Source organism: Mytilus edulis, chromosome 5 (assembly GCF_963676685.1).
Source record: "Mytilus edulis chromosome 5, xbMytEdul2.2, whole genome shotgun sequence".
Classification (NCBI taxonomy): Eukaryota; Metazoa; Mollusca; class Bivalvia; order Mytilida; family Mytilidae; genus Mytilus; species Mytilus edulis.
This window is the reverse complement of record NC_092348.1, coordinates 29,445,707-29,473,107: the sequence shown is the minus strand read 5'-3', so window position 1 is coordinate 29,473,107 and position 27,401 is coordinate 29,445,707. Positions and strand designations below refer to the sequence as shown.

General features: G+C 32.6%; 2 protein-coding genes across 8 annotated transcripts in view; one reads left to right on the top strand and one right to left on the bottom strand.

The window, feature by feature from the left end:
- LOC139523387 (tetraspanin-9-like) overlaps positions 1–15,788 on the top strand; it is a 19,668-nt gene extending 3,880 nt beyond the window's left edge. For both annotated transcript variants that reach the window (XM_071317394.1, XM_071317395.1), the window contains exons 2-8: positions 204–284; positions 1,649–1,879; positions 2,696–2,770; positions 3,949–4,056; positions 5,401–5,589; positions 13,681–13,764; positions 15,218–15,788. In XM_071317394.1, the coding sequence (XP_071173495.1) occupies positions 228–284; positions 1,649–1,879; positions 2,696–2,770; positions 3,949–4,056; positions 5,401–5,589; positions 13,681–13,764; positions 15,218–15,280 (807 nt within the window). In that variant the 5' untranslated portion in view covers positions 204–227 and the 3' untranslated portion in view covers positions 15,281–15,788. The remainder of the gene's footprint in view (positions 1–203; positions 285–1,648; positions 1,880–2,695; positions 2,771–3,948; positions 4,057–5,400; positions 5,590–13,680; positions 13,765–15,217) is intronic.
- On the bottom strand, positions 14,116–25,769 carry LOC139523386 (phytanoyl-CoA hydroxylase-interacting protein-like). 6 transcript variants are annotated; one of them, XR_011664601.1, is made up of 6 exons: positions 25,452–25,769; positions 21,158–21,458; positions 19,112–19,200; positions 17,361–17,652; positions 14,340–16,744; positions 14,116–14,260 (listed from the first exon to the last, which is right to left on the bottom strand). XR_011664601.1 is itself a non-coding variant. In XM_071317388.1 (5 exons), exons 1-5 carry the CDS (start codon positions 25,464–25,466, stop codon positions 16,056–16,058), a joined length of 1,386 nt encoding a protein of 461 aa, XP_071173489.1. In that variant the 5' UTR covers positions 25,467–25,769; the 3' UTR covers positions 14,116–16,055. The 6 variants fall into 6 exon arrangements, 5 of the variants coding, with proteins under 5 accessions (XP_071173489.1, XP_071173491.1, XP_071173492.1 ...); XM_071317388.1 differs by having other exon boundaries at positions 14,116–16,744; XM_071317390.1 differs by having other exon boundaries at positions 14,116–16,744; positions 21,158–21,453; positions 25,452–25,571.
- Between the last annotated feature and the right edge of the window lie 1,632 nt (positions 25,770–27,401).

Genomic DNA, 27,401 nt, shown 5'->3' with positions numbered 1-27,401 from the left:
ACTTGCAAGTGAATCAGTCAAAAATTATGTTTAATCGCTTATTTCAACAAAATTAAAGGAAATTGATTGCTAAAAGCAAATTATTATTTCATTATTCCAATTTGATTAATGATTGATCTAAAAAAAAAAATTTTTTATATATATCGTAGCTACTGCCTCTTTAACAAACTAATTGTATTTATATATATTCTTTATATACTTAGTAGATATACTAGAACATAGAAGTCATGTGTAATCAAAAGGTCAGCAAAATTGCACTGGTCATCATCAACATATTATTTATTGTAAGTAATAAGTATAATATTTAGGTAGATTATGTAACAATGACAATTAAAAATTCAAACGAACAAAAACTGTGACAAAACAATATTAAAAAAATAGATACAGAATAAGCAACAATCTTATATGTAAAATAAAACTCCTTTTCAAAATCATGGATCCGCACCTGACAATAATATGAATAAAAAGGGGTTGGGTTTTACCTCAATGAGACAATAACCATTGTTATGTAGGGAGCAATGTGCACTCTTCGGGTACATGAGAGCAATGTGCACTCTGCATGTACTTATACAGAATAATATATTTTTTTTTAATTTGCCATGAGACTAAATGTTTTTGTTAATAGATACGTTATCTGTCATCAATACCGAATTCTCAAAACAACGGAATGCATTGTGATGTGAAATAAGTTTTTCAACTTGGACATGAACAATAACATTGAGAATGGAAATAGGGAATGTGCCAAAGAGACAACAACCCGACCATAGAAAAAAACAACAGCAGATGGTTACCAACAGGTCTTCAATGTAGCGAGAAATTCCCGCACCCAGAGGCGTCCTTCAGCTGGCCCCTAAACAAATATATACTAGCTTGTTGTTCGGTGTGAGCCAAGGCTCCGTGTTGAAGGCCGTACTTTAACCTATAATGGTTTACTTTTTAAATTGTTATTTGTATGTAGAGTTGTCTCATTGGCACTCACACCACATCTTCCTATATCTAGTTCAGTGATAATGAACGCCATACTAATTTCCAAATTGTACACAAGAAACTAAAATTAAAATAATACAAGACTAACAAAGGCCAGAGATTCCTGAGCATATTTAGTATCGATACTAATAATTGATTTGATCATATGAGACATGTAGCAGATATTGCTAGTAGTAAGAGTAGTACATTATCTAAAAGTCTGTAGAAGGAATTGATTCCAGTTTGAAATTAAGGTTTCATGTTACCACAATAAAAGCTCTTGCGATAAAATGTTCCTTTTTGCGAAAATTATTAATCATCCATGCATATCTATAAGAAAGCAATTGTTCCTACAACGATAACCACGTAAATAAGAATGTTCCTGTACGTCTCTTTGTAATCTATAACTGAAATATGACAAAAACAGACTGAATAAAACTGAGAATAGAAATGGGGAATGCGTCAAAGAGACAACAACCCAACCAAAGATAACCCCCCAAAAAAAACCAGCCCATGTTCAAAGCAGCAAAAAAAATCTCGCGCTAGAATGTAAAAATCTAAATATCAGCTATCATTTAATAACAAGGATTAGAAGATAGTGTATGTATTTTTATATTAATTTACCACTTCCTATAAACAAAAAATGATAGGTTCTCTCATCAGTTTCGTTATTGTTTTGCAGCTGCTTGGATTAGGACTGTTGATTCCAGGAATACTAGTTGTTCTAAACGAAGATGTCATTAATGATGATGTGTTGCCAGCATTAAAAAGTGTCAGTTTTGGTGTGACAAATCTTGGTGACATGGCCAAAGGCTTGTCTATAACATTGATTGTACTGGGTTCCTTTGTACTTGTTCTCTCATTGATTGGTGCGATCGGTGCATGCTGTAAAATCAGATGTCTTCTGATTATTGTAAGTTAAACTATTAACACTATAACTAGTACTGAAATAAAAAGGTATAAATTTTGCTGTGTTCGAAGCGCTTATCTGGATTTACCTTAATAAGGAACGCACTTAGCAAAATATTTGAAAGCAATGGTATTAATATAAGAACCGAAACACGTTAGATCTTTTCCTTGCATATACATAATGCATGTATCATTATAAACAGTCTAAATGTATTATTTTCGTAAAAGTTTTAATTTTTATATATTTATAGGAATCGTGACAAGGAAATCCCAAGGAGTCAATCAAAAACTCATTTTAGAAAAAGAACGATAACAGCATCACGACCTTAACGCATACTAATAATCATCAAACACTGCCTAAAAGCTAAAGATTAGCGATAATACCATAAACCTATGTTAAAACCCATGAGGCCTGGAAAGAAAAGCTAAGAGGCTCCTCAGCAGTTCTTATTTAATTTAACAACATGAAGATGTATTTTAATTACCAAGAGACAACTTCCAATAAAGACAAAATATCAAAGATATGTGAACACTAACAGGTCATCGTACTGTCTTAAAGACAGGAACCGACGATATGCACTATATTTCATGCTTCCGACATGGCAAAGCTATATATGTGAAAGATGAAAGGGTTTGATATGTTCGTGAGCGCTCAACCATCTCCCTATAAAACTCAGGACAGTGCTGATTATAACACAGTTTCTTCTATACCCTATGCTAGAAAGCATTACCTTTATGTTTTCCATGTTTTCAATAAATCTCGTTTAACATATCTTTTTTTATTTCCCTCTTTTTAAAAAGCATTATTCTTTCTTTATAGTACATAATAATAGTACTGATCTTGGCAATTGGAAAGTTTGTTATTGTTATTCTGTGGATTATTTTTAACTCTGATGTAAGTATAGTACATCTATAGAACTTGTTATTTTAGAAATGACATCATTCATGTTGCAATTACCTTACTACACCATAGTATCATACATTAAAAAAAATATACACAAAAATGATTCCTTTATATGAATAAAACATTTTGACCATAAGTCAACGAGACGAAAACCTGACGACCAAAAAATACATAAAAGAGATCAACTATCGATACAATATATCATACTTTCTTATTTATAATTTTCTACGATATCAGTATTTGAAAATACATAACTGTGGAAAGGAGTTTTCCCCAATTAAAATGTTGCAATTTAATTTGTCAGCATATTTGAAAATAGTTGAATTACGTACAATATAGAGAAATTTGTATTTGAGAATTCTGAATCAATGCTTCTTTTTGTAATTTCACTGGGGTGAAACGAAATGTGTTGACCGAAGCACATTTTACATATCGAGCGGAAGGGTCGCTTCATTCTATGAATCTGCGAATAACAAACTCTTTTAAATTGGAAATGGAAATAGAGAATGTGTCAAAAAATCAACAACCCGACCAAATAGAAGAATCAGCCGAAGGCCACCAAAGGTTCTTTAACAAAGCGAGAAAATCCTGCACTCGTAGGCGGGCTTCAGCTGGCCCTAAACAAAAATATGTACTAGTTCAATGAAAATGGACGTCATATTAAACTCCAAAACATACAAATGAACAAAAATCAAAAATCAAAAATTAAACAAGAATAACAAAGGCCTGAGACTCCTGACTAGGGACAGGTGCATAAATGTGGTTGGGTTAAATATGTTTATTGAGATCTCAAACCTCCCCTAGCTTATACCTCTAGCCAATGTAGAAAAATACAAACACACAACAATACACAACCCTATATAATTACAAAAAGAAGCATTCTATTCTTATGATTACATTTTATGCTTAAAACATTAAATTGCGAGATGTGGCTTTTCGTTTGTTTTCCTTCGCATTGTAATGAGGTTGGCATTCCAAGCAGATGGTGTCATGAATCTGAATTTTATTGGGAAATAGAATTAGACATTGAAATGCATCACGATTGCATTCAGCCAGTCAAAAGTAGTTTTTGGTTGACCTTTTACATTGTTTGATAAACTTGGTAATCGAATAATGAACCAAAAAATAAAAACATGTTCGAAATTTTCACATTTATCTTTTTGGCACAGATTGAAAGCAAACTGAAAACGGAGATGAAAACGGCACTTCTAAAATTTACAACAGACGATCTGACAACACACGAACTTTCATCAGGATGGAACTATCTCAACATGAATGTAAGTGTTTCAAGTGGCAGATCCACAGAGTGTGGTGTATAGGGAATAGCACGCCACTTCTCCATTTTCGATTAGATAAAAAAAAAAAAAACTGTATCACGTGTTTTGCAGATTTTTATGATTATTTAGCAAAATTGCCCAAATACTTTTTATCTAATCCGTTTTATGGAATAACAACAACCTATCCAAAATTCTTGAGCCTCCCTTTGTGGCTATTCTAAAACTGTCGGTACAAAGGAGTAGGTCCGGTAAGCACCGATTTTGGCCTCAAATTTCAGGTTCATCTGACGAAAGATTTTGACCACTTTTTAAACACTTAAGTGTCTATTTTATTTGAATTAATTAGTTTATGTGAAAGATTTTAACAGATTTAGTCATTAAAAACGATCCGATTCAAGCTCAAATATGAAAAATCTACCAAATATGCAGAAAAATGTCACTTTTCAGATGGTTTTTGGTAAAAATGAAAATGGCCGCATCCGTGTTCATCCTCAACCTTTATATATGTTATGTATTATCATAAAATACAACTTACATTTCAATATAAAGGATGAACACGAATGCGGCCACTTTCGTTTTACACGAAAACCGTCTAAAATTTATCTAAAATGCTAGAATTATGAGGATTTCAGTAATTTAGCATGACTTAATGGTGCTAGTACCGGATATATGTGCATTGTATTGTCAAAAACAGCCCATATTTATGTAGCAGAAGCATTCTACTGTCCAATAAATAACAAAAGGTTTACATTTTAACAATTTTGTAAAACTGCTTTATTTTGGGGCCAAAAAGGGGTCTTACTGAACCTACTCCTTTATTTATTTTTTTACACGATCACCAAACATATTTTTATTCTGTTATTATCACCTTCTCATTGGCAATGAAGTTGTTAACCATGACATTAGCAATTTTTTAGTTTTATTAAGTGTTCTATATATTTACTGGATTGGAGTTTAAATCTTCAAAACTTGACTTTACAGCTCTGGTACTGGATTTTAGATCGTCAAGGCTCGAGTATACATACGCAGTGATAGGCTATAAAACTTCTGCACTGGGCTTATCCTAGATCTCTGCAGCACTAGAACTTACATTGCAACGATGGAGAGGTTACAATTTATATCTCAATTAAGCTCAAGAATAAAAGAAAGCAATATCTCTTTATGAGTATGCAATCAAAATTATCTGGGTACTAGTATGCCATGGTTTCCCGCCTTATTCTAATCGAATATGTGTCAATGTTGGACAGTAAATATGTAATTGAAAGCCTACCTGCCCTAATTCTTTTGCAAGAAAGAATAACTAATTCGTATGAAAACATTTTCCATATTTAATATACATTTTAGCTTGAGTGTTGTGGTATTGATGCTGTCACTGATACAGGCGCTGACAATGATTACACAGGCTCTGCATGGTATGTAGCAGTTGGAGGTGAAATTCCCATATCATGTTGTCCATCAGCGACATCGTCTTCATACACGGCCAGTACTTGTTCATTTACCAGGGGTTCAACCCCAACTGGACAACACTCAAAGGTATATTAGTGTATAATTTATTAAGACAAAGTTGTGAACCGACATTCTTCTTCTTCTTCTTCTTTAGGTTTTCAGTAGTCCTTCAATGATCTGAAGATTGTTTACTGTTTGCACAGCGTGGCCTATATATATTTACAAAAACAAAAACAAAAATATTTGGAAATAAATTTGAGGTGCGTAATTTAATTTTAAAATTGTGATTAAAATTATGTACATAGGCTAATAATGAGTTAGATGAATTTGTGGAGAACAGCTGATGTGAGCTGTTCTCTGAAAGTGTCGACTGTGTCGACAGCGACTGATTGCATTGACCATAAGTTCCACTGAGTTAAGGTATATCGAAAAAATGAATATTTATATGTATCTTTTTTGGTTGAAATGTGTCTAAAAGTAAAATTATGGTTTTTGCGGGTTCTACTGTCTGATGGTATGAGAATAGCAGATGGTATAGCTACGATTTGATGTACTATTTTGTAGAACATTATTAATCTTGTGCCTATTCTTTCCTGTAGAGTTGGCCAGTTTAGTGTGTTTATCATATCTGTCGGGCTACTGATGTTATGGTATCTGTTACAGACATATCTGGCAGCCCGCCTTTGGACCATCTCGATTTTAGAGGTTTGTTCAACTGTGTAAAGGTCCCATACCGAACATGAATATTCCAGTTTAGGACGGACTAGCGCCAGAAGCCTGAGTTTTGATGTTGTGACATGATGTTTTTAAGTTTCTTTTTAAGAAGCCTGGAGATTTGTTGCCATTAGCTATGATGTTGTCTGTATGTTTTGACCATTTTAGGTTGCATTGAAGTGTAATGCCCAGATATTTAGCCGGAGACACAAGTTCCAGTTTGTGATTGTGGAAGATAAAGTCATGTTTAAATGGGTTTTTCTTCTGTGATAATGTAAGGACTGTGCTTTTGTCTGGATGGAAAGCCATCAACCAGTCTTGCTCCCACCTAGCAGCTGCATCTAAATCTAACTGTAGTGCATCACAGTCACTTTGAGATTTGATGATACTGTTATCGGCAAACAGTCTGAGCTTACTGGATGATAGGTATTCTGGTAGGTCAGTAATGTATACCAAGAATAATACTGGGCTCAGAACTGTGCCTTGAGGGACACCTGAAGTGACTGGGGCTAGGTCAGATGACTCTCCATCCAGGACAACTGTTTGTGTTCTGTCATTTAGGAAGGCAGAGACCCAGTTTAAAGTTTCATTTTGGATACCGTAATAGTGTAATTTATAGAGTAATCTTTTATGAGGGACTTTGTCAAAGGCTTTGGCAAAGTCCATTATAATTAAGTCTATTTGAGTGTTGTTGTTATTATTTGCTGCAAGTTCTTAGATGAATGAAATGAGTTGAGTTTCGCAAGATCTAGACTGACGGAAGCCATGCTGAAGGTCAAGATGGTTGATGATGTGTTTAGTGATTATATGCTTCATAAGTTTACAGGAAATACATGTCAATGATATAGAACGGTACTTTTCTGGTTTATATTTTCCCCCTTTTTACAGAGGATGACCTTGAGGTCACTCCGATGTATTGTTATCGCTTAAATTTCCGTCATTCATAAATTCTAGTCAAATTAGTTTTGGGTTTTCAACACCAGTGAAAAAAGTGCATTTTCATACCTGCGATTTCTGTTCTCCGGTTGTACGATGTTTCAACAAAATATGGAATCATTTCAGTTGTTGATTTAGTTGTGAAAATTTGACTGAATTATATCTTAATAAATACGATTTTATATGTTTAATTGGTGTTTCAGAAAGAGGTCAGGTGCTCTTGTTCATTCATAAAATTATCGTTCATTCATAAATTTATCGTAAAATAAAAATCACTACACAGGTTATACGTGTAGTGTAAATGACCACCTGTAATCTAAAAATAGCGGTCTCACTAATAACGACAAGAAGAACTTTTAGCGACAAGAAGCGTCAAGAACGGACAAGAAGAATAAATTAAGCGACAAGAAGACTATTTAGCGACACGAAAACTTCTCGTACCGCATGAGGATGACACATATCAAATGAACAATTATGTGTGGGACTTAGTTTTAAGAAATGATGTCAAAGTAACACTATGAAAATATTTTTAGTAAGCTGAAATATATATTTATTTTTTACATGTTTATGACTTGTAAGTTATTTTATTTCTGTCCCATTTTTCAACATTAGCGTCTCGAAAGGTGAAATGTTTTAACTGAATGGTTAATTTAAATTAATTATGAAAATTGTTAAAATTAAATAAATAAAAGTAATTATTGGCCAGTTACAAACACTACCAGGGGATAATCCATAATTACCCCCAACTTTAGCCTGGAAACTTGTTGTAATGTCTCCTTGTGAAATATAAAACATATTAAAAATGATTTCCTGCTTAAGTCTTTTATTGATATAAAGTCAAAACCTTCTTGCTTTTCACTAGACAACCATGTCATGTCAGGTTTAATTCTTATATATGTAGATGAAAAATAAAAGTGTCCCAAAACATTAACATGGCAGCAATTGCTTTTACAGCCTTTAAGGCTTTGGTTTTTTTTACAGAAGAGTGTCCACCATGCACTTGCACTGAACTATAATAATAGTAGAATAAAATTATCATATATACAAATAGATGAAAATGATATTTATCGGTCGTCCAACTGTCTATATCAATCTGCTCAGCTCTTAATAAAACTCCATATCACGGCTTTGTGACGTCAAATACGTTGACCTGGCCTTAATAACTTTGACATGGACATATCAGCGACGTCATAATGTTTAAACCGACGTTGATAAGTTTGACCGGAACTTATCAAGTCAATTTCCGGTTGCTGGTGAAACTAAGACAATACTTCCAAAAGACGCAAATGCAGCCCGATAAATCGATTATCAGATTATCGGCATATTAATATTGTAAAATATCAGCTGCGCTTACTCGACAAAAAGCTTAATATTATGTCTCGCAGCTGATATTTTACGATATCAACATGCAGACAACCTGATAATCGGTACATACATGCAATCGTAATATTAATAATATATATAACAACAAACCAGTGTATTCTCTACACTATTATTATACAAGTATAATAGTCCAAGGTATACTGATTTCTTGCACTACAATATAATAGTTATTACGGTGAGGTTGAATTTCCTGTCATTTATTCATCATCCCAACACGAACTTGTATCAGAAAAAAATATCTCTGTAAATAAACCCAAGTTTCAGGTATAGAGATGTGATCTGTTTCTGTGACATGTGCTTTTGACCATCCACAAGAACCTGCGGTCATCCGATGTTCAGTACTTCAGTACTTTGATTTGAATATTGGTGCTACGTTGGCGTGTTTCCAGTCTGTTGGTGTAATGCCAGTTTCAAGTGATGTTTTGAAGATAGGTGTGAGAATTGGAGCTGGTTGGTCTTTCAGTTCTTTTAGTTTCATTACTTTCTGTTTGTTTGTTTGTATCATACACATATAGAGTAGTACCTTATGGTAAATGGACAAAACATTTTGTGTGGTTAAAATAACTTTTGAATCCTTTTTGTAAAAATGCATAATTTTATACAAATTGATTGAGGTCTTCATTCCCGGCAATCTGGACAACAATGTCAACATGCATAATTTATGTACATTTATGTGTGCATGTGCCATTTGTCAAAACAAAATGTGGTGTTTCTTTCTTTTGCTCAAATTTGCATAAATTTTATAAGTTCGTTCCAGTCATATTATGCAGAAGTACCATGTTGCATGTTTTAGTTTGCTATAGCAGAAAGGTGTTAGGAAACATTAAATTGTAATTTCAATTTATATTTGAACGCAAATAAAACTGCGTATCACGTCAAAATCCCAATGGTTCCTTTTAAATATTATGAAACATAATCTACTTTAATTCGAAAAGCAAAGAACTAAGAAATAATACTGAAATACGAACAAGAAATAGTGCATCATCTTGGTTGAATACCAGTTATCTTTTGCAATACCATTACAAATATCAAATACATTTGCGTAGACTAGGGTTGTCATTTCACATCCATCATAATCCGGTGAGAGCAAATAACCTCTGATAGAAGCTCATTGCATATCTTTGGGCAATTTCCTTCTAACATTGTATCAGAGTGCTGCATAATATTGAAAACAACACTTTATTAATTTCTTGCGTCCGAAGCGCTTTTCTGGATTTACCTTCATCAGGAACGCTCAAAGCCAAACATTTGAAATCCGAAGATGTATAAGTACCGAAACCGTTGAAGAGCTGTATGTCAAAAAATACCTAAAATAAATAGCCAATTTCATCTAAAGCCAACTTTGCCTGAGGGAGTTGAAACTTTAGTTTCTTAATAATTTATAAATTTATAAACGGACAATTTTAGTAAAGTTTGTTAAATCATGTCAGTACCGAAATACTGACTACCGAGCTGATGATACCCTCGGGGACTGATAGTCCACCAGCAGAGGTATCGACCCAGTGATGTAAAATATTGAAAACAACACGTTATTAATTTCTTGCGTCCGAAGCGCTTTTCTGGATTTACCTTCATCAGGAACGCTCAAAGCCAAACATTTGAAATCCGAAGATGTATAAGTACCGAAACCGTTGAAGAGCTGTATGTCAAAAAATACCTAAAATAAATAGCCAATTTCATCTAAAGCCAACTTTGCCTGAGGGAGTTGAAACTTTAGTTTCTTAATAATTTATAAATTTATAAACGGACAATTTTAGTAAAGTTTGTTAAATCATGTCAGTACCGAAATACTGACTACCGAGCTGATGATACCCTCGGGGACTGATAGTCCACCAGCAGAGGTATCGACCCAGTGATGTAAAATATTGAAAACAACACGTTATTAATTTCTTGCGTCCGAAGCGCTTTTCTGGATTTACCTTCATCAGGAACGCTCAAAGCCAAACATTTGAAATCCGAAGATGTATAAGTACCGAAACCGTTGAAGAGCTGTATGTCAAAAAATACCTAAAATAAATAGCCAATTTCATCTAAAGCCAACTTTGCCTGAGGGAGTTGAAACTTTAGTTTCTTAATAATTTATAAATTTATAAACGGACAATTTTAGTAAAGTTTGTTAAATCATGTCAGTACCGAAATACTGACTACCGAGCTGATGATACCCTCGGGGACTGATAGTCCACCAGCAGAGGTATCGACCCAGTGATGTAAAATATTGAAAACAACACGTTATTAATTTCTTGCGTCCGAAGCGCTTTTCTGGATTTACCTTCATCAGGAACGCTCAAAGCCAAACATTTGAAATCCGAAGATGTATAAGTACCGAAACCGTTGAAGAGCTGTATGTCAAAAAATACCTAAAATAAATAGCCAATTTCATCTAAAGCCAACTTTGCCTGAGGGAGTTGAAACTTTAGTTTCTTAATAATTTATAAATTTATAAACGGACAATTTTAGTAAAGTTTGTTAAATCATGTCAGTACCGAAATACTGACTACCGAGCTGATGATACCCTCGGGGACTGATAGTCCACCAGCAGAGGTATCGACCCAGTGATGTAAAATATTGAAAACAACACGTTATTAATTTCTTGCGTCCGAAGCGCTTTTCTGGATTTACCTTCATCAGGAACGCTCAAAGCCAAACATTTGAAATCCGAAGATGTATAAGTACCGAAACCGTTGAAGAGCTGTATGTCAAAAAATACCTAAAATAAATAGCCAATTTCATCTAAAGCCAACTTTGCCTGAGGGAGTTGAAACTTTAGTTTCTTAATAATTTATAAATTTATAAACGGACAATTTTAGTAAAGTTTGTTAAATCATGTCAGTACCGAAATACTGACTACCGAGCTGATGATACCCTCGGGGACTGATAGTCCACCAGCAGAGGTATCGACCCAGTGATGTAAAATATTGAAAACAACACGTTATTAATTTCTTGCGTCCGAAGCGCTTTTCTGGATTTACCTTCATCAGGAACGCTCAAAGCCAAACATTTGAAATCCGAAGATGTATAAGTACCGAAACCGTTGAAGAGCTGTATGTCAAAAAATACCTAAAATAAATAGCCAATTTCATCTAAAGCCAACTTTGCCTGAGGGAGTTGAAACTTTAGTTTCTTAATAATTTATAAATTTATAAACGGACAATTTTAGTAAAGTTTGTTAAATCATGTCAGTACCAAAATACTGACTACCGAGCTGATGATACCCTCGGGGACTGATAGTCCACCAGCAGAGGTATCGACCCAGTGATGTAAAATATTGAAAACAACACGTTATTAATTTCTTGCGTCCGAAGCGCTTTTCTGGATTTACCTTCATCAGGAACGCTCAAAGCCAAACATTTGAAATCCGAAGATGTATAAGTACCGAAACCGTTGAAGAGCTGTATGTCAAAAAATACCTAAAATAAATAGCCAATTTCATCTAAAGCCAACTTTGCCTGAGGGAGTTGAAACTTTAGTTTCTTAATAATTTATAAATTTATAAACGGACAATTTTAGTAAAGTTTGTTAAATCATGTCAGTACCGAAATACTGACTACCGAGCTGATGATACCCTCGGGGACTGATAGTCCACCAGCAGAGGTATCGACCCAGTGATGTAAAATATTGAAAACAACACGTTATTAATTTCTTGCGTCCGAAGCGCTTTTCTGGATTTACCTTCATCAGGAACGCTCAAAGCCAAACATTTGAAATCCGAAGATGTATAAGTACCGAAACCGTTGAAGAGCTGTATGTCAAAAAATACCTAAAATAAATAGCCAATTTCATCTAAAGCCAACTTTGCCTGAGGGAGTTGAAACTTTAGTTTCTTAATAATTTATAAATTTATAAACGGACAATTTTAGTAAAGTTTGTTAAATCATGTCAGTACCGAAATACTGACTACCGAGCTGATGATACCCTCGGGGACTGATAGTCCACCAGCAGAGGTATCGACCCAGTGATGTAAAATATTGAAAACAACACGTTATTAATTTCTTGCGTCCGAAGCGCTTTTCTGGATTTACCTTCATCAGGAACGCTCAAAGCCAAACATTTGAAATCCGAAGATGTATAAGTACCGAAACCGTTGAAGAGCTGTATGTCAAAAAATACCTAAAATAAATAGCCAATTTCATCTAAAGCCAACTTGCATGTGTAGGGGTAAGTCGTAGGAATACATATCTATTTTCATTGCCTTATCAGGATAAGGATCATGACAGCGAATGTAATCAAAATCTTCTTATACATTGAAATCGTGCCATTCGTGCTTCACTCATGTTATCAGCATGACATCTAGAAGTTTACAATGACAGAACATGAACTTCGCCATTATCGCAGATAAACGGTTTGCACTTTGCCTGAACCATCATTGTGAATGATTGCAATTTCTACAAAAACGGTATGAATTTTTAATCTCTGAACTCGTTATAATCCATTTGATATCTTCTTCATTACATAATACTTTTGTGCCTATCTACAATATTGTTTTCCTATTATTTTCGGAGTTTCCCTTTGAAATAAATAAAATTAAAAGTGTAAAACAAAAACAATCCATCATTTAAAAATCTTTCTTGACCAATCATTGCATTTCCAAATTTCACTTGCTTACTTATTTTTACGCTATGATCTTGTGTTGAAACAGATTGTCCACATGTTCCAAGGATGCCTCATACATAATAGTTATAACAAAAGTATAAACCTAGCACATTTGTCCTTTTTATATAACGATTGTATTGCAAACTATTTGAATACCGAAGAACATGCAGTCTTTTTCTAGCAATTCAGCTGTGTCGTCTGTTGAGATCTCTATAACTGTTAGACTTCAAAAGATACCATGGAGGCAAATACTTATATACAATTTTAGTCGTGATAAATTGAGAGAAGAGACCCATACCACCATAATTCATGATAACAATCTATAAAAGCAACGGTTTATGGAAAAAATATTGTAAATAGTTTCCATCAATAAGTCAAATAAAATTGCAAAAATTGTGCTAAAAGCTTCTTAAAATAACACAGGTCGCAAATGTTAGGTGCTGCTCCTCTGATTTTTATGCTTTAAGTGTTTTAAAACGCTCTAGCAGATATCTCTTGTGTGAAAGTACGTAACTATATTAATCTGTCAAAGATACATTAACAAATATTTTACAGGGTTGTTATGATGCTGTCAAAGATTTCGCAACAAAGTATTCAGTTGCCTTCATTTGTATTGGGGTCTTTATCGTGTTGACAGAGGTAAGTACATTTACGAAGCAAAGATGTGAAGAAAGGTATTACATAAACTCATCATAGATACCAGGATTGAAAAATATATTTACGCCAGACGCGCGTTTCGTCTACAAAAGACTCATCAGTGACGCTCGAATAAAAAAATGTTAAAAAGGCCAAATAAAGTAAGAAGTTGAAGAGCATTGAGGACCAAAAATTCCTAAATGTTTTGCCAAAATATTGTCCCTTTGTTGTTCACCAATAAGTTTCAAGATTATCGTTCATTATATTATTTACAAATTTGGTTTAAATCGCTATTTTATTGACAGAAATAAATTAATGTGAAAACAAACAAGCAAAAGAATAAAAACCCACACATATATGAATGACAAATGTTTTATTTTAAAAAATAATTTTGAAACATACATAAAAGTAAAAATTCACATACTTTTGAATGAAACATGTTTTATTTGAAAGAAAAAAACATTTGGAAAACAAGGAAGCAAAATAAAAGAAAAAAATGCTCATACTTTGGAATGATACATTTTTTATTTTTAAAAAATCATTGTAAAACAAACAAGCAGAATTAAAGATAAAAATACACATACTTTGAAATGACAAATGTTTTTTTTTTAAATAAAATATTTGAAAACAAACGAGCAAAATAAAAGATAAAATACACATACTTTGGAATGACCCAAAATACAAAATACATCTTATGAAACTTGAACATTAAATTTTGATTCAATATTTGAGGCTGTAACATTCTATATGATAACAGTAAAGGCAACTTCTTTTGTGCGTTTTAAAGATCGTTAATATGTAATGCAAATCTCAAATTAATATAAGAGTTTTGCATCCAAGTATCCACAAAAGACCAAACTGACATCTACATATATATTGTTCACTGTTACGGCCTTAAAAAATAGAATAAAGTTTAGGGTCAACTACAACATAGAAGAAGACGAATTTCATTTTGAAATTAAATGTCGGAGACACCGTTTGTAATAAATAGTAAAAAAAGTGTCACCTCTGTTAAATAGACGTGTAAGCTGAATTTCCTTTTCACTATGAAATGTATAGTTTCGGCAAAACGAAAATAACATAAATATATTATACTTAACGAAATAGAAAGAATACTCTCTAAAGAGAGTTAATATACTATTTTACGGTTATTAACTATAACATGATGTTTTTTTAATTTAATTTTCCTTATCGTGAATATTGTAGCATTTCCATATCGTGAATATTGTAGTAATCATATATATGTTAACATTTTATACAAAACTTGTCAAAAATATTTCCGAAAACGAGTCTATATTAACATTTGTACATATATTTTCTTGTCAACCTATTTGATTATTTCTTTGATGAATATCTTCTGGTATTAAAATTTAGATGACATTCTGACGATCCTGTATTTTGATCTAAACCAATAAATAAATTTAATTTATTTGACTGCTGTTCTTTTTTTTTTTAGATTGCGGCTGTCATTTTTGCATGCTCGTTGTGTAAAAAGAGTAAGACGGGTACAATTGTTTAGATAAAAGTTGCGTGAATTTTGTTCTATTTTGTTTTATCATGTATATATCTTAACATGTGATGTATTAATTTATTTTATATTTATCATTGTTTGATTACATTGTCATTTCATAGTATGGTAAAATTACTGTATATTTAAGTATGCGCTGTTCAGGTGGAACACGAATTTTCCTGTTTCTCAAATATAAAGATATTTACCGTGTAAAAAATTAAGAATCAGACTCACAAACAATCTCAAACATTTTTCTTCTTCTGAATTTGGTAACAATTGCATGGCAATATCTCATATCAAGATGTAATTCAATTGTTATAGTTTTTGACCATTGAAAGATACAAGTTGGCTTGCAATGATAGTTTTGATGCATATAATTCAGAAACAATTTCTTTTTCTTTTATGCATGAATACTGTATTTCCATTTACATAAAGATTTTGCTTTACTTTACAATGTGTATCGACCAATTGTATTTTGTTTTGTAGTTGTTCAATAAAGTTCATGTATGTCACCGACTGACTGTCTTCTTTTTTATGTCAATGAAAGCTATATAAAAGTGTTTGATATGATTTTCAAAACTCGGGGAAAAAACAATAGCTGTCTACTACAATTTCACTGAGAATCTTTCTTACAGCTGGATATTTTTATTTTGTACCTTAGAAAAAAAACCCAGCATATATATATGTATTCATATTTAAAATGAGGTTAGCTGCAGACGTATATCTAAATCGCATGTCTTATAAATATGAAAACGTCAATCACAAATTTGAGAACATTTCAGAATCATTTCTTATAAGATAAATTACATTTGTCGCAATTTTCATTCTTTGGAATTCCCTCTGGTTTACTTCTACCGCGTCCCATCAAGACTGTTTTACTTATATAACCATGTCCCCACTGTAGCAAAGATCGAACATTAACACTTTCTGTATAAAAGACTTCTACTACAACAGCCATTGTAGCCGTGACAACATTTAGTCCACTAATATTTCTGGTAATTTGCATAAACGGATTGTTATATTTATCCATCTGTAGTAAAAACTGATTACAGAAAACGTCTTCTTGAGATCCTTTACGTGTCAATACAATTGTAACATAATGCTGTTGATAGTGGCAATAAAAATCTGAGAAATATATGTTACAATTCTCAGTGAACATAACGTTTGCCTTTAGATGAAGTCGAACAGGTCCATAAAATGATATGGGTGGTGGTTTTGAACTTGAACTTAGCAGGGTACTGTAAAACAGACCGTTAATAGCACCATTAATAATAGAGCCTTGGTCGCCATTATTGTCTTTAATATAAGGTATCATTTCTCCCGATGCAGATTTCAAAATGTCCTTATAATACTGTTCGCTTTTATTTCTATAGAAAAATTCTATCGGTTTACATTGGTGTGCATTTTTATTCTTACTAAATAGGTATTCTAGAGCTAAAACATATAACTGCTTATAATCATCTATCGACAAATCTGGAATGTAAAGTAAAATTCAATGTGATGCTGTTTAAACATAAAAAGCATTTGAAAAAAAGCGAAAAAAAACATTATTGCCAATGAGACAATTATCAATAAAGGCAACAGTATACCGGTATTCAAAAGTCATAAATCGATTGACAAAAAAACAAATCCGGGTTACAAACCAAAACCGAGGGAAACACATCAAGAGGAAAATAAAGGAACAACAGGAACGCTGAAGTGCAACAAAAACAAATGCCAATATACATAACAACTGCCATATTCCTTTGGCACTGGAGTTTTTCAGAAAAAAATGGTGTGTTGAACCTGGTTTTATGGCATGTCAAAACGCCCGCTTCGTGACATTGAAAATTAAGAAAATATCCATATCTTTGATGCATTCTCTCAACCATAATTTGTTTAATATCTAATTAGTTCTTTTGTTGCAGTCAATATCCATGTAAAGTATGTTGCATAAGATTTTTTAATCTGAAAATAATTGTTAAACTTTACAGAATTTAATGAAAATTATACAGAAGCTACTTCATTATCTCAAGATATCACCATTAAAATAAATATCTCATATAGTGAATGACCATATTTCAAAGAGTGAAAGATTAAAGCTACTTACACGTTTTAAATGATATCACGTGACTATGTTGAACTGTTACAGCTATCATGTGCTTATTCGTACTACAATTCTGCTGAGACAAACGCAACATCTGAATTTCAGTCCATGTCCCTGATTTCAAAGTTGGTGGCAATAAAAATGTTAATTTAAATGAATTGAGAATGAAAACAAAAGTTTGATTCGGTTGCTTTAAGAATATTACATGTGTGAAACCATCGCTAGAGTTGCTGTCAGACTGGACTATCGAATAGGTAGCTGGTGGACAACGTAAAACTGTCACATTCATTGGCTTCTGTAAATTAACAATACTAGTATAATAAATTGGGATAAATAACAATCTTTACCATTTGTTTATTAGTACACTTCATATCAAATGTCGTCTACTAGTATTTCATGTCGACAGTAAGATATGTCTATAAAAATCATTTCCGACCAAAGATATTTGTCTTGGGATTATTTACAAATTCAATTTGAATTTAAAAACACATAATATCACATTTTTTTTTTCTTTTTAACTAGCGCTATTTAGATGATGTACTCTCTTGGAATTATTTTAGCTGTAAATTAATAAATCTGGTCTCTCACAAAAAGACAATACTTTCATTCACTCTTGAAAAAAACCACTGAACGTTCCATACCTGATCTCACACCTACCCTTATGTAAACATACGCATACGGTGACAAACGTAACAAAAGAAGTTTCCAATAAGCATGATCAGTTAAGTTTCCTTTTATATGTTTCTAGTATCAATATGGCAAGTTCACTTCTCGAGACCTTTTTGCATATCAGATATTTTCATGCAAGGAAATACCCTGTAACACATAAACTGCTAAGTCAGTGTTATATTCAGCAGATGTGTCAAAGTCGTTGATACTAATTGATGAATGGTTATCAGCACGAGAGTTTCAACTTTTATCAAAAACTTGTTTTCCCAATAAGCATCGACAGTTTAGATTTTTTTTCAATTTGGTTCATCATAAACTTCTTTAAAAAAAAATCAGTTGTTTCAGAAAGTAACTACTGAAAGTATTCAAATAAATTTAAAATGATGAATTAATTTATTTTTTTTATTAATCTTGCACATGTATGGTATTGATTTTGTTTTGTGTTTAAATCAAAACAATCGTGTGTGCCGAGAAAAAAATCCCAACACTGCCAATAAATTAAAAGATGAACGGGTGGTGCCTTATTATTTTAAGCCCTTCTACCCAGATCGCTACATTGCCGGTTTTAATCAATTCAATAGTCAGTATGACGGGTAGATTTAGCAGAATATATATATAATCAGAGCATTCCATATCATCCATATCATCAGTGGACAACAATATCAATAAGAATATGCATACCCCTCTAGTTAGCATTACAAATATCTAATTCCTTGTTTACAAAATGATTTGGTATCTTTATTTGTAATATTTGCCAACGCTATGCATTGTTCTATCTCACCAGTCATTTTTGTATCCTGTGTTCAAGATTGTGTCTAATTTATACAGAATCTACATCTTTTTTGTTAGGCCGAAGGAAATAAGTAGCTCACTATCATCATTTTTATTTGGGTATTATAAACAAAACGAAAGCTTATCAAACCTTTTAAAGATGAAATCTATATGAGAGAGTAATAACAGCATTATATTTGTCACCCGTTGCGTTTCTCGTGGTACAAAAAATGCCATATAAAGGGTATACTATTCAGAATATGCTACAGTATATCTATCGAAAATATTTTCAATTCCAATCTTTACTTTATTACCTTTATGTTGTGTTGCATAGGCATTTCAACTACTCTAGTTTTCTTCATTTCAAAACTCATTGTAATATCAGAGATATCTGTGTCTGCAACTGAAAGTGAAAAAAAATTACACTATTTAATATACAGTCGTTTGAATTTTTTTTTACCGATTTCATATGAATATAAACCAAGATCGATTTGTGAACACGACTCATAGCGCAATACTTAAAGAGCGTATGTTAAGATTTTGTTGAGATTTCCGTGCACATAATACGCAATACTGGATTAACCTTCATCCGTTACCACCGTAACCTTTACATAAACCAACATGTTTTAAAGTTCAAAATATAAAATATTTCAGGGGATATTCAATCATTCAATATTTATACAAAGAAACAAGACTATGCTTTCAAAGAAAATGTATCCGTGTGAATCAAAATGTTACACTAAGGGTGAAAAGGATCTATAAGACTACAAATAGTGTGGTCCCAGTAAAAACTATTTGATTCTGTATGTGCAGATAATATTTTCTATTAATTATTGCCAAACAAAGGGGTACAAAAAAGATAGGACCAGTTTCATGTACGTATCCGGTTCCAATTCAAAAAGTGACAAACAGTGTTACAGCAGCTATACTTAAGAATTTAATGCTTCTTTCTGTAACTTCTAAAAGTGTGCGCACGTTCAACGCTTTTACAACCCTATGAAGTTACAAAAAGAAGCATTCAGTACTTATAATTACATGTTTTAGCTTGGATCATGAAAACACTATTTTTATCAAGTTTTTATTGAATTTACCTGTGCACTTTATTGTAGGACCTCGTGTCATCATGAATGATAAATTTTATTGTGTTATGAAGTTAATTAAGGAATAACGCAAAGATTGCAGTGTAGCCAATCAGAATAACGTATTATAATGAAACATACATCTAATGTAAGTATTAAGAATTTAAAGTCCATAAACAAACTCAAATCATTGGTTAGAATAGACATTAACTTTTTTTGATAGCATTGATAATAAACCCTTAGTTTTATGTGTTTGTATTCAGTTGTGTTTTAAATATTAAACTCGTCCTGAATATGCATGAGTTTGATAGTATTGCACAAAAATTATCAACTCAATAAATTTTTTTGCTTCAATTTGAGCCCCTTTATATAAGTATATGTTGATTAAAAAATCATATTTATATTTTTTAAATAAATAACGTTTTTTTCTTCAAAATTGCAAAAATTTTCAATTTTCAGCAGTATTATTTGCAAAAAAGAAATCAACTACAGATATTTTTTTGGGCAAAATTTGATTCTCTGTCAATTGAAGAATGAAATATCTTCAAGGGAAAAAATTCTCACCGTCAAAAATAAACTGTTGGATATGCCCTTAATTGGAAAAAGAGAAATGAGAATACAACAAAACAACAAAACAACAAAAGTATCAGGTAAAAGTCACTTTAAGATCATTACCTAACGCTTGCAGAGTAAGACTTTGGTTAGGATTAGGGCCAATTTCCCCTGAATTATTTCACACCCGGGCAAATTTATAAAAACAAACTTTCAATTTTTACTTTAATTCCTTGATGGTGTCACAGCACTTTCAGGTTCTAATAATATTTTGGTTAATGTCTAAACATCAGATTATCTCATCAAATAATAAACGCTTGAATACTCTCAGGAACCACAATTTTGAGACATTCTGAAAATGTTTTGCGTATTTATTCCAAAAATATATAAGAAAAACATTGTTAAACACAAAACTAAAGTTATGTTTAAGTTAATAAGTGTCTTACGAATACAAATAAGCTCACTTTGGTAAACAATGTCCTTCGATGCAAACTTTGATAAAATCATGTAAAATTTGCCATTATTTTGTGTCAAAACTCCTTCACCTTTCACAGCAACATGGGTTGGGTTTTTTTTTATTTTTATTTTGAGAAAATATGTAAGTTTCTGTATTGTAAGAATTTATATAGACTATCATTTTCTAGTAGAATTTGAAAACTCTTAGGCTTTTACCTAGTAAGTGAAACAAATTATAGTACAGGCGAAATTGGTCGTACTCTTTTCAAGTACCTTTTAAACCTTCTAATTTCCTCTTCGAATGACTACACAGTTGATAAAACCTTCCATATTCTGTCTCTTTAACTGTAAGGCCATAGATACAAATACTGTACTTTGATGTTTCAGGAGAAAATTCAAGTGAAGAACAGAATTTCCTTTCTGATGGATTTAAGAAAATCGTCACGCTTCTTCCAGAAGATTTATCAACAATCAACATATACAACACGTCTACGGTTAGATGAGTCGGCCATTTTATAATCAAATCGAATCTTCTACTGCCACAAAGCTGAGCATGGAATAAAAATGTACTGCTCTGAAAAGAATACAATTGTGTTTTACACGATAAGAAATCATTTGCAATTACGATGTTTGTTCGACGACACAAGAAAGTTTGCATATTTTCGCGGAGCATTTCTCTAAGATAAATTGTTTGTATATTGTTTGACCTTCGATTTGCATTGACCTAATGTCAAAATTCTATAATTTTTATTTTGCGTCATAAGTAAGGATGTTCGCTATTTTTGTCATATTTTCGGAATCCTCTAGTTTTATCCATTTGAATGCCTTAAAATAAAATGCCCATTGACCCCCATTTTTCTTTTTATAGATTTTTTACATGCATAATGACATAAGCCATCTGTAAAAGTCTTATAAGATTTTAATTATTTTTTAATAGTTTTTGAGAACAAACTTGTCAATGATAAAGCTATGAGTAGTCAAGAGAGAACATTTTCCAGCCAAAATTTCAAAGGCTAATGTCTCGAAAACAAGCACATTGAACTGTCTATATTTTTTTGCTCTTTTGATCCCTTTATTAATCCCTTATCAATATATTTCAGTGTTTTGAAAAGCTAATAATTTGAAACTGAGTAGCGAACTCCTTTAACCAATAATTTTGTATAAATTTGCGGCCCATTGTATAGGTGGTGTCATTTTATTGAATAACTCAAGGTAAAGTGACTATTGATCGTGTATGTCTAGTCAAATTTCTTATTGTGAGCTTTAGTTTTCTTTGTAGCAACATTCCTGTAGCGTCTCATAAGAAGTAAATAGTAATATAATGTCGCTGTTATGCAAAAACCTCGTATCTAAGGTTATGATAATTTTACACCAGACAGAAAAAACTGAAATCTTTTTATCGATTATTTAGAATTAAATATGTATTTTCCACTGTATGCGAAAATATCTGATCTTCTAACCAATCAATTACCAAGACGAGCAAAAATTTCTGCACCTATTATGTATTTTCAAAGCTTTTCATCATTAATAGCTTTGAGAACCTAAAATTGTTAAAACTGTACCTGTGATAATGTCAGCTGCTGTGCCATGTGTTTTTCTTAGAGATACGATATTTTCGCACAACAAAATGTCTCATCAATCCGACTACACTTTTTCGTCACATGTCAGAATTTGGGATAATGATTGGTTAGAAGATCAGATATTTTCGCATACAGTGGAACATACATATTTAACCCTAAATAATTGATAAAAAGATTTCCGCAAAAAATTGAGATACGAGGTTTTTGCATAACACCGACGGTCATTATATATAGTTGCCATCCCTTGGAAATTTTACGGTCATCATCATTTAGGTTGATCGTTAGGAGTTGGGAAATATCTATCCTTTATCTCACTTCTTAGGAAGAAAGATAAGAAGTTAGAGATATCCTTTAACTCTACTTTTCACAAAATAGATGATGTTCTTTCACTAAATAATTCAAAATTTGGTGACTATGTGGAACGCATCTATCCCATCGAACTAGAGATAAAGGATACTACAGATACAGTTAAGTCGGCCTCATATCTTGACTTACATCTAGAAATTGACAATGAGGGTCGGTTGAAAACAAAACTTACGACAAAAGAGATGATTTCAGCTTTCCAATTGTGAACTTTCCATTTCTAAGTAGTAACATTCCAGCAGCACCTGAATTCGGGGTATATATCTCCCAATTGATACGATATTCCCGTGCTTGCATTTCCTATCATGGTTTTCTTGATAGAGGGTTGCTCTTCAGTGGCGGATTCAGAACTTTTTGTAAGGGGGGGGGGGCTCCAGTGATTCCCTATATAATCAACCAAATTTTGTCCACGAAAGGGGGGCCCGTCCCCCCCCCCCATTGATCCGCCTATGCCGCTCACAAGGAAGCTATTAAACCAAGAGTTCCAAATGGTGAATTTTAAATCATCCCTTCGTAAATTTTACGGACGCATCACGAGTTGGTTGACCGTTATGGAATATCGTTTCACAAATGATATCGGATATGTTCCTTACGTCGTAACTACAACCCCTTCCCTTTCATGAATGTGACCTACCGAAATAGACTATTTACCGGATTTGTTATCACATAAGCAACATGACGGGTGCCACATGTGGAGCAGGATCTGCTTACCCTTCCGGAGCACCTGAGATCACCCCTAGTTTTTGGTGGGGTTCGTGTTGTTTATTCTTTAGTTTTCTATGTTGTGTCATGTGTACTATTGTTTGTCTGTTTGTCTTTTTCATTTCTAGTCATGGCGTTGTCAGTTTTTTCGATTTATGAGTTTGACTGTCCCTTTGGTATCTTTCGTCCCTCTTTTAGCGTGACATCACCAATTGAAAAGCAATTTTCATCGAATTCTAACTTCATATGAGCAACACGACGCTTGCTAACATAGTGGAGCAGGAACTGTCATGTTTATCTATTCAGGAGTACCCGATGCTATCTTAGTTTTGTTTTGAAGCGGTTAATGATACTTTTAGTGTTTTAGGCTTAGAAAATTTACATGAAAAAATGGTTCTGAAATTTGGTAAGTATTTGTGTGTCTTTCAATTGTTGGGAAACTGGAGATCTGTCATCATACATAGTCTTAATCTCTTTTGTAAATACCTTTTTAAATGAAAATTATATTTAAATTAATACCGAAGAAAAGCATTGCATAGAAGCGTAAGGGTTGTGAAACTCTCAAAAATAAACTAAAAAAGTAATTTATGTGAAAAATGTCGAAATTTCTGTCTCCTTCTCTCATAGAGGAGTGGAACTGAAGTGCAAACGGGGACTTGCATGGGAGGATTAAATTGACTCATTATACAGATATCTGCCAGAGAAAAAAGTCTAATTCACGGCAAACAAAAAATAAAGCAATTAAAAAAATCGTAGGTTTCTGAAATAAAGGGAACTATAATATTTTATACAAAAAATTAAGCATAATCAAGGGTTTTGATTAAAACCGTAATTTGTTGGTTTTCATTGTACAGCAACATTTTTCAGTGTCAGTTTTCCAGCGACGCACCTTGTTAGTAGACAGCTAATATTTTGTGTTGTTAATATTAATGCTATGTACAATAAAATAGATAATTTCGACGATTTCATAAATGAAACTTTTGGGAAATATATCTTTATCAACTGGACACTCATGAGTTGTATATATATAAGGTCCTTAATCAAATACAGATAATGAAAGTGTGACTGATCTAAAAGTAACATGGGAAAAACAAATACTAGTACATCACAACCCGTCAAACGATATATCAAATTTTGTCAAATCCTTACTCTGTGTATAAACATGACAAAGAGGAATCATAAAAAATTAAAGAGACACCCAATCATGTATCAGTATTGCGTGTTAGTGTAGTTCAATAATTAGATAAAACTTTTTTTTGTCATTCAGTCAATTGAGATCAATTGACATTGGCGAATGCCTTACACATGTTACACGTTGTTAAATTGATCTAATAAACATAATTATGATCAATGATGAGTGCACTGAATAGTTTTAAAAATAAATTGTATATTTTTTGCAGAGTCCCAGCAAAATACTACAAGGTACAAAAAAAATGTATTATATTTAGTAGTGGCGGATCCAGAATTTTTCATAAAGAGGGGGGCTCCAGTCATGCTTCAGTGATCCCCTATATCATCAACCAATTTTTTCACACAAAAAGGGTGGGGGCGGGTGACCCCAGGATCCGTCTATATTTAAATCAATATTAGACTTACGAAATGCGAATTCACTATGATTATTGAATCATACAATTGTTACTTAACCTCCGTCTCCAAAGTAGTCATAATACACTAAAAAATAACATACATTACAAGTCGGGTTGTTCAAAAATAAGCTTAATCTGTCTCAGTTGTGCACTGTGCCTAAATCTGGCCCTTTTTGTTCCTATATATATATCGTTGTTGGTCTCCTGGCACCCTTGGATAGAAACTTGCAGACGACGTATAAATTGCAATGGCCGTGAAGAGGTTTTCTTCCGTATATAAAATATTCCATACAAATATAAAAAAAATACATTTTGAACGACATACAATGTACTTACATTTTTGTCCGCCATATGAGTTATCAAAGTCAACTACAGAAATGAATTATCAAAAATATCAATAATTGAAGTGTGTAGATAACTCGTTTCATAATCGGTACAACCATGTCTAACTTCCGTATTTATTAGTAGTAATTTTGGAAAATGAAAATTATGTCAGTCGATGAACTTTCTATTTATCTTATTCTATATATAAATCGTATGCATATCTTTAAGGCAATAGGGTGCATCATCATTTCCCGAAAACCATTCAAAATACGGAAGCTTGATAGATAAGGATATATAAACACATAAGGTTGTAATCAAATATTTTATCAAGAGGTAGGTAAAGGGGGTTACTAAACACGGAAACACGTGAAATAAAAATCGCAAAAAAAGATGCACGAGAAATAAAATGGAGAAAAACGAAGCACGAGAAATAAAATTGTAAATATTAAAGAAAAAACACCAGAAGTTATTACTCAGCCATTCTTGGAGTCCATGCAGCCACTATTAAAGGACATGAAGACCTTGCGGTCACCATTTAGCGTCCGCTACTTGCATGTTATTGGATTATTTTTATTATTATTTATAGTAATTTGATGGACTTCATTAATACCCTACATATTGCAAAAGTAGAATGGTAACACTATACATCAATTTCTATTAGATTACACAAGTTTCAGAACACATTGACTTTTTAATCAAATGTGGGACATGCACGAGAAATTAAGAGCACTGACACGGAACACGGAAAATAAATAAAGGGAAACACGAAGCACGCAAATCGAGCCAAACACGAGAAAACGAGAAATAAAACGTCAAAACACGAAAACACGTGAAATAAAAAGGCCGAAAACGTTGCACGAAAATAGCCCTTTACCACCCTCATCAAATGTAATGTGGACTTGTTTTTCGTTGTAATTTTGTTTTCCTTTTCATTATTCGCGTTAGTTATCGCGCTATCTAAATATTAATATCAATTCTCTGTAATTATCAAACAATGTCAATACTGGCTGGCCACACTACCTTTTCAAATTTCTTTAAACTTATTGTGTATAGTCACACTACATAACCATTTATGTTTTCAATAAAAAAAAATAACCAAAATGATGGGTTGCTATGGAAACGGTGTTACCTATTTTTCATACAATGGCCTCCTGAGAAAAAACACAAAAGTTGCAATTCGAACAAATTTAATTGACATAATATAGTATAATATTTACAATACAGTGGAATATGCTGCTATTTATCTTAAACTACTGTATTTCAAGTTTCTTATCATATAAAAAACTATTCATAAAAATAATTCTGCATAATTCAAAACAGCACTTTATTTATACAAATTTTGGCATTTTACCAAATCAAGAAAATTCCCTTTGGGAGCCTTTTTTGAATAGATTTTTTTTACCTTTGCACACTGATTTGAAATTAAACTAATGGTAATATACGTAGAAGATATATAGTTGGATTTAAACCCCCAAAAAAAATTGTAGGAAATTTCAAGACCTTTATGTACATAAATCCTAAAAATTGACAAAAAATTGCAAAATATGCATATTTCCATGGAAATGGTAGTTCATTTCAAATTGCTTAACATTGTCTCTTGGCAAAATATTTTACTAAACAATCAATAAAAATAATGATACCCGGCCACATTTTGTAAAGGTTAATTAATTTTCCGGTTCCGTGAAAGAAAAAAAGGGGGGGGTGGGAAAACTTGAAAACTTGAAAATAGCATAATTCTCAATTTATTTTGTTTAATTTAGATGAAAATTGAAGGAGACCTTTGTTTTGTAGTACTGAAATACTGTGTTAAGTTTTAAATAAAAGGTTTATCTGTTTTCCAGTTGTCAGTTGATTTTGATATTAACAGTTGCGGATCCAGAAGTTTTCATAAGAGGGGGCACACTGATTGTATAAGAGGGACCCGCTCCAGTCATGCTTCAGTGCTTCCCTATATAATCTACC

What these genes read in the sequence shown, in the direction of transcription:
- LOC139523386 (XM_071317391.1), bottom strand. Translation starts at nt 25,466, where the DNA reads ATGGCGGACAAAAATGTAAGTACATTGTATGTCGTTCAAAATGTATTT. An exon ending in AATGTATTTTTTTTATATTT is followed by an intron (nt 21,562 to 25,407) that starts GTATGGAATATT and finishes AATTTATCTTAG; the next exon opens with AGAAATGCTCCGCGAAAATA. An exon ending in CTATGCAACACAACATAAAG is followed by an intron (nt 17,653 to 19,111) that starts GTAATAAAGTAA and finishes GTTAATTTACAG; the next exon opens with AAGCCAATGAATGTGACAGT.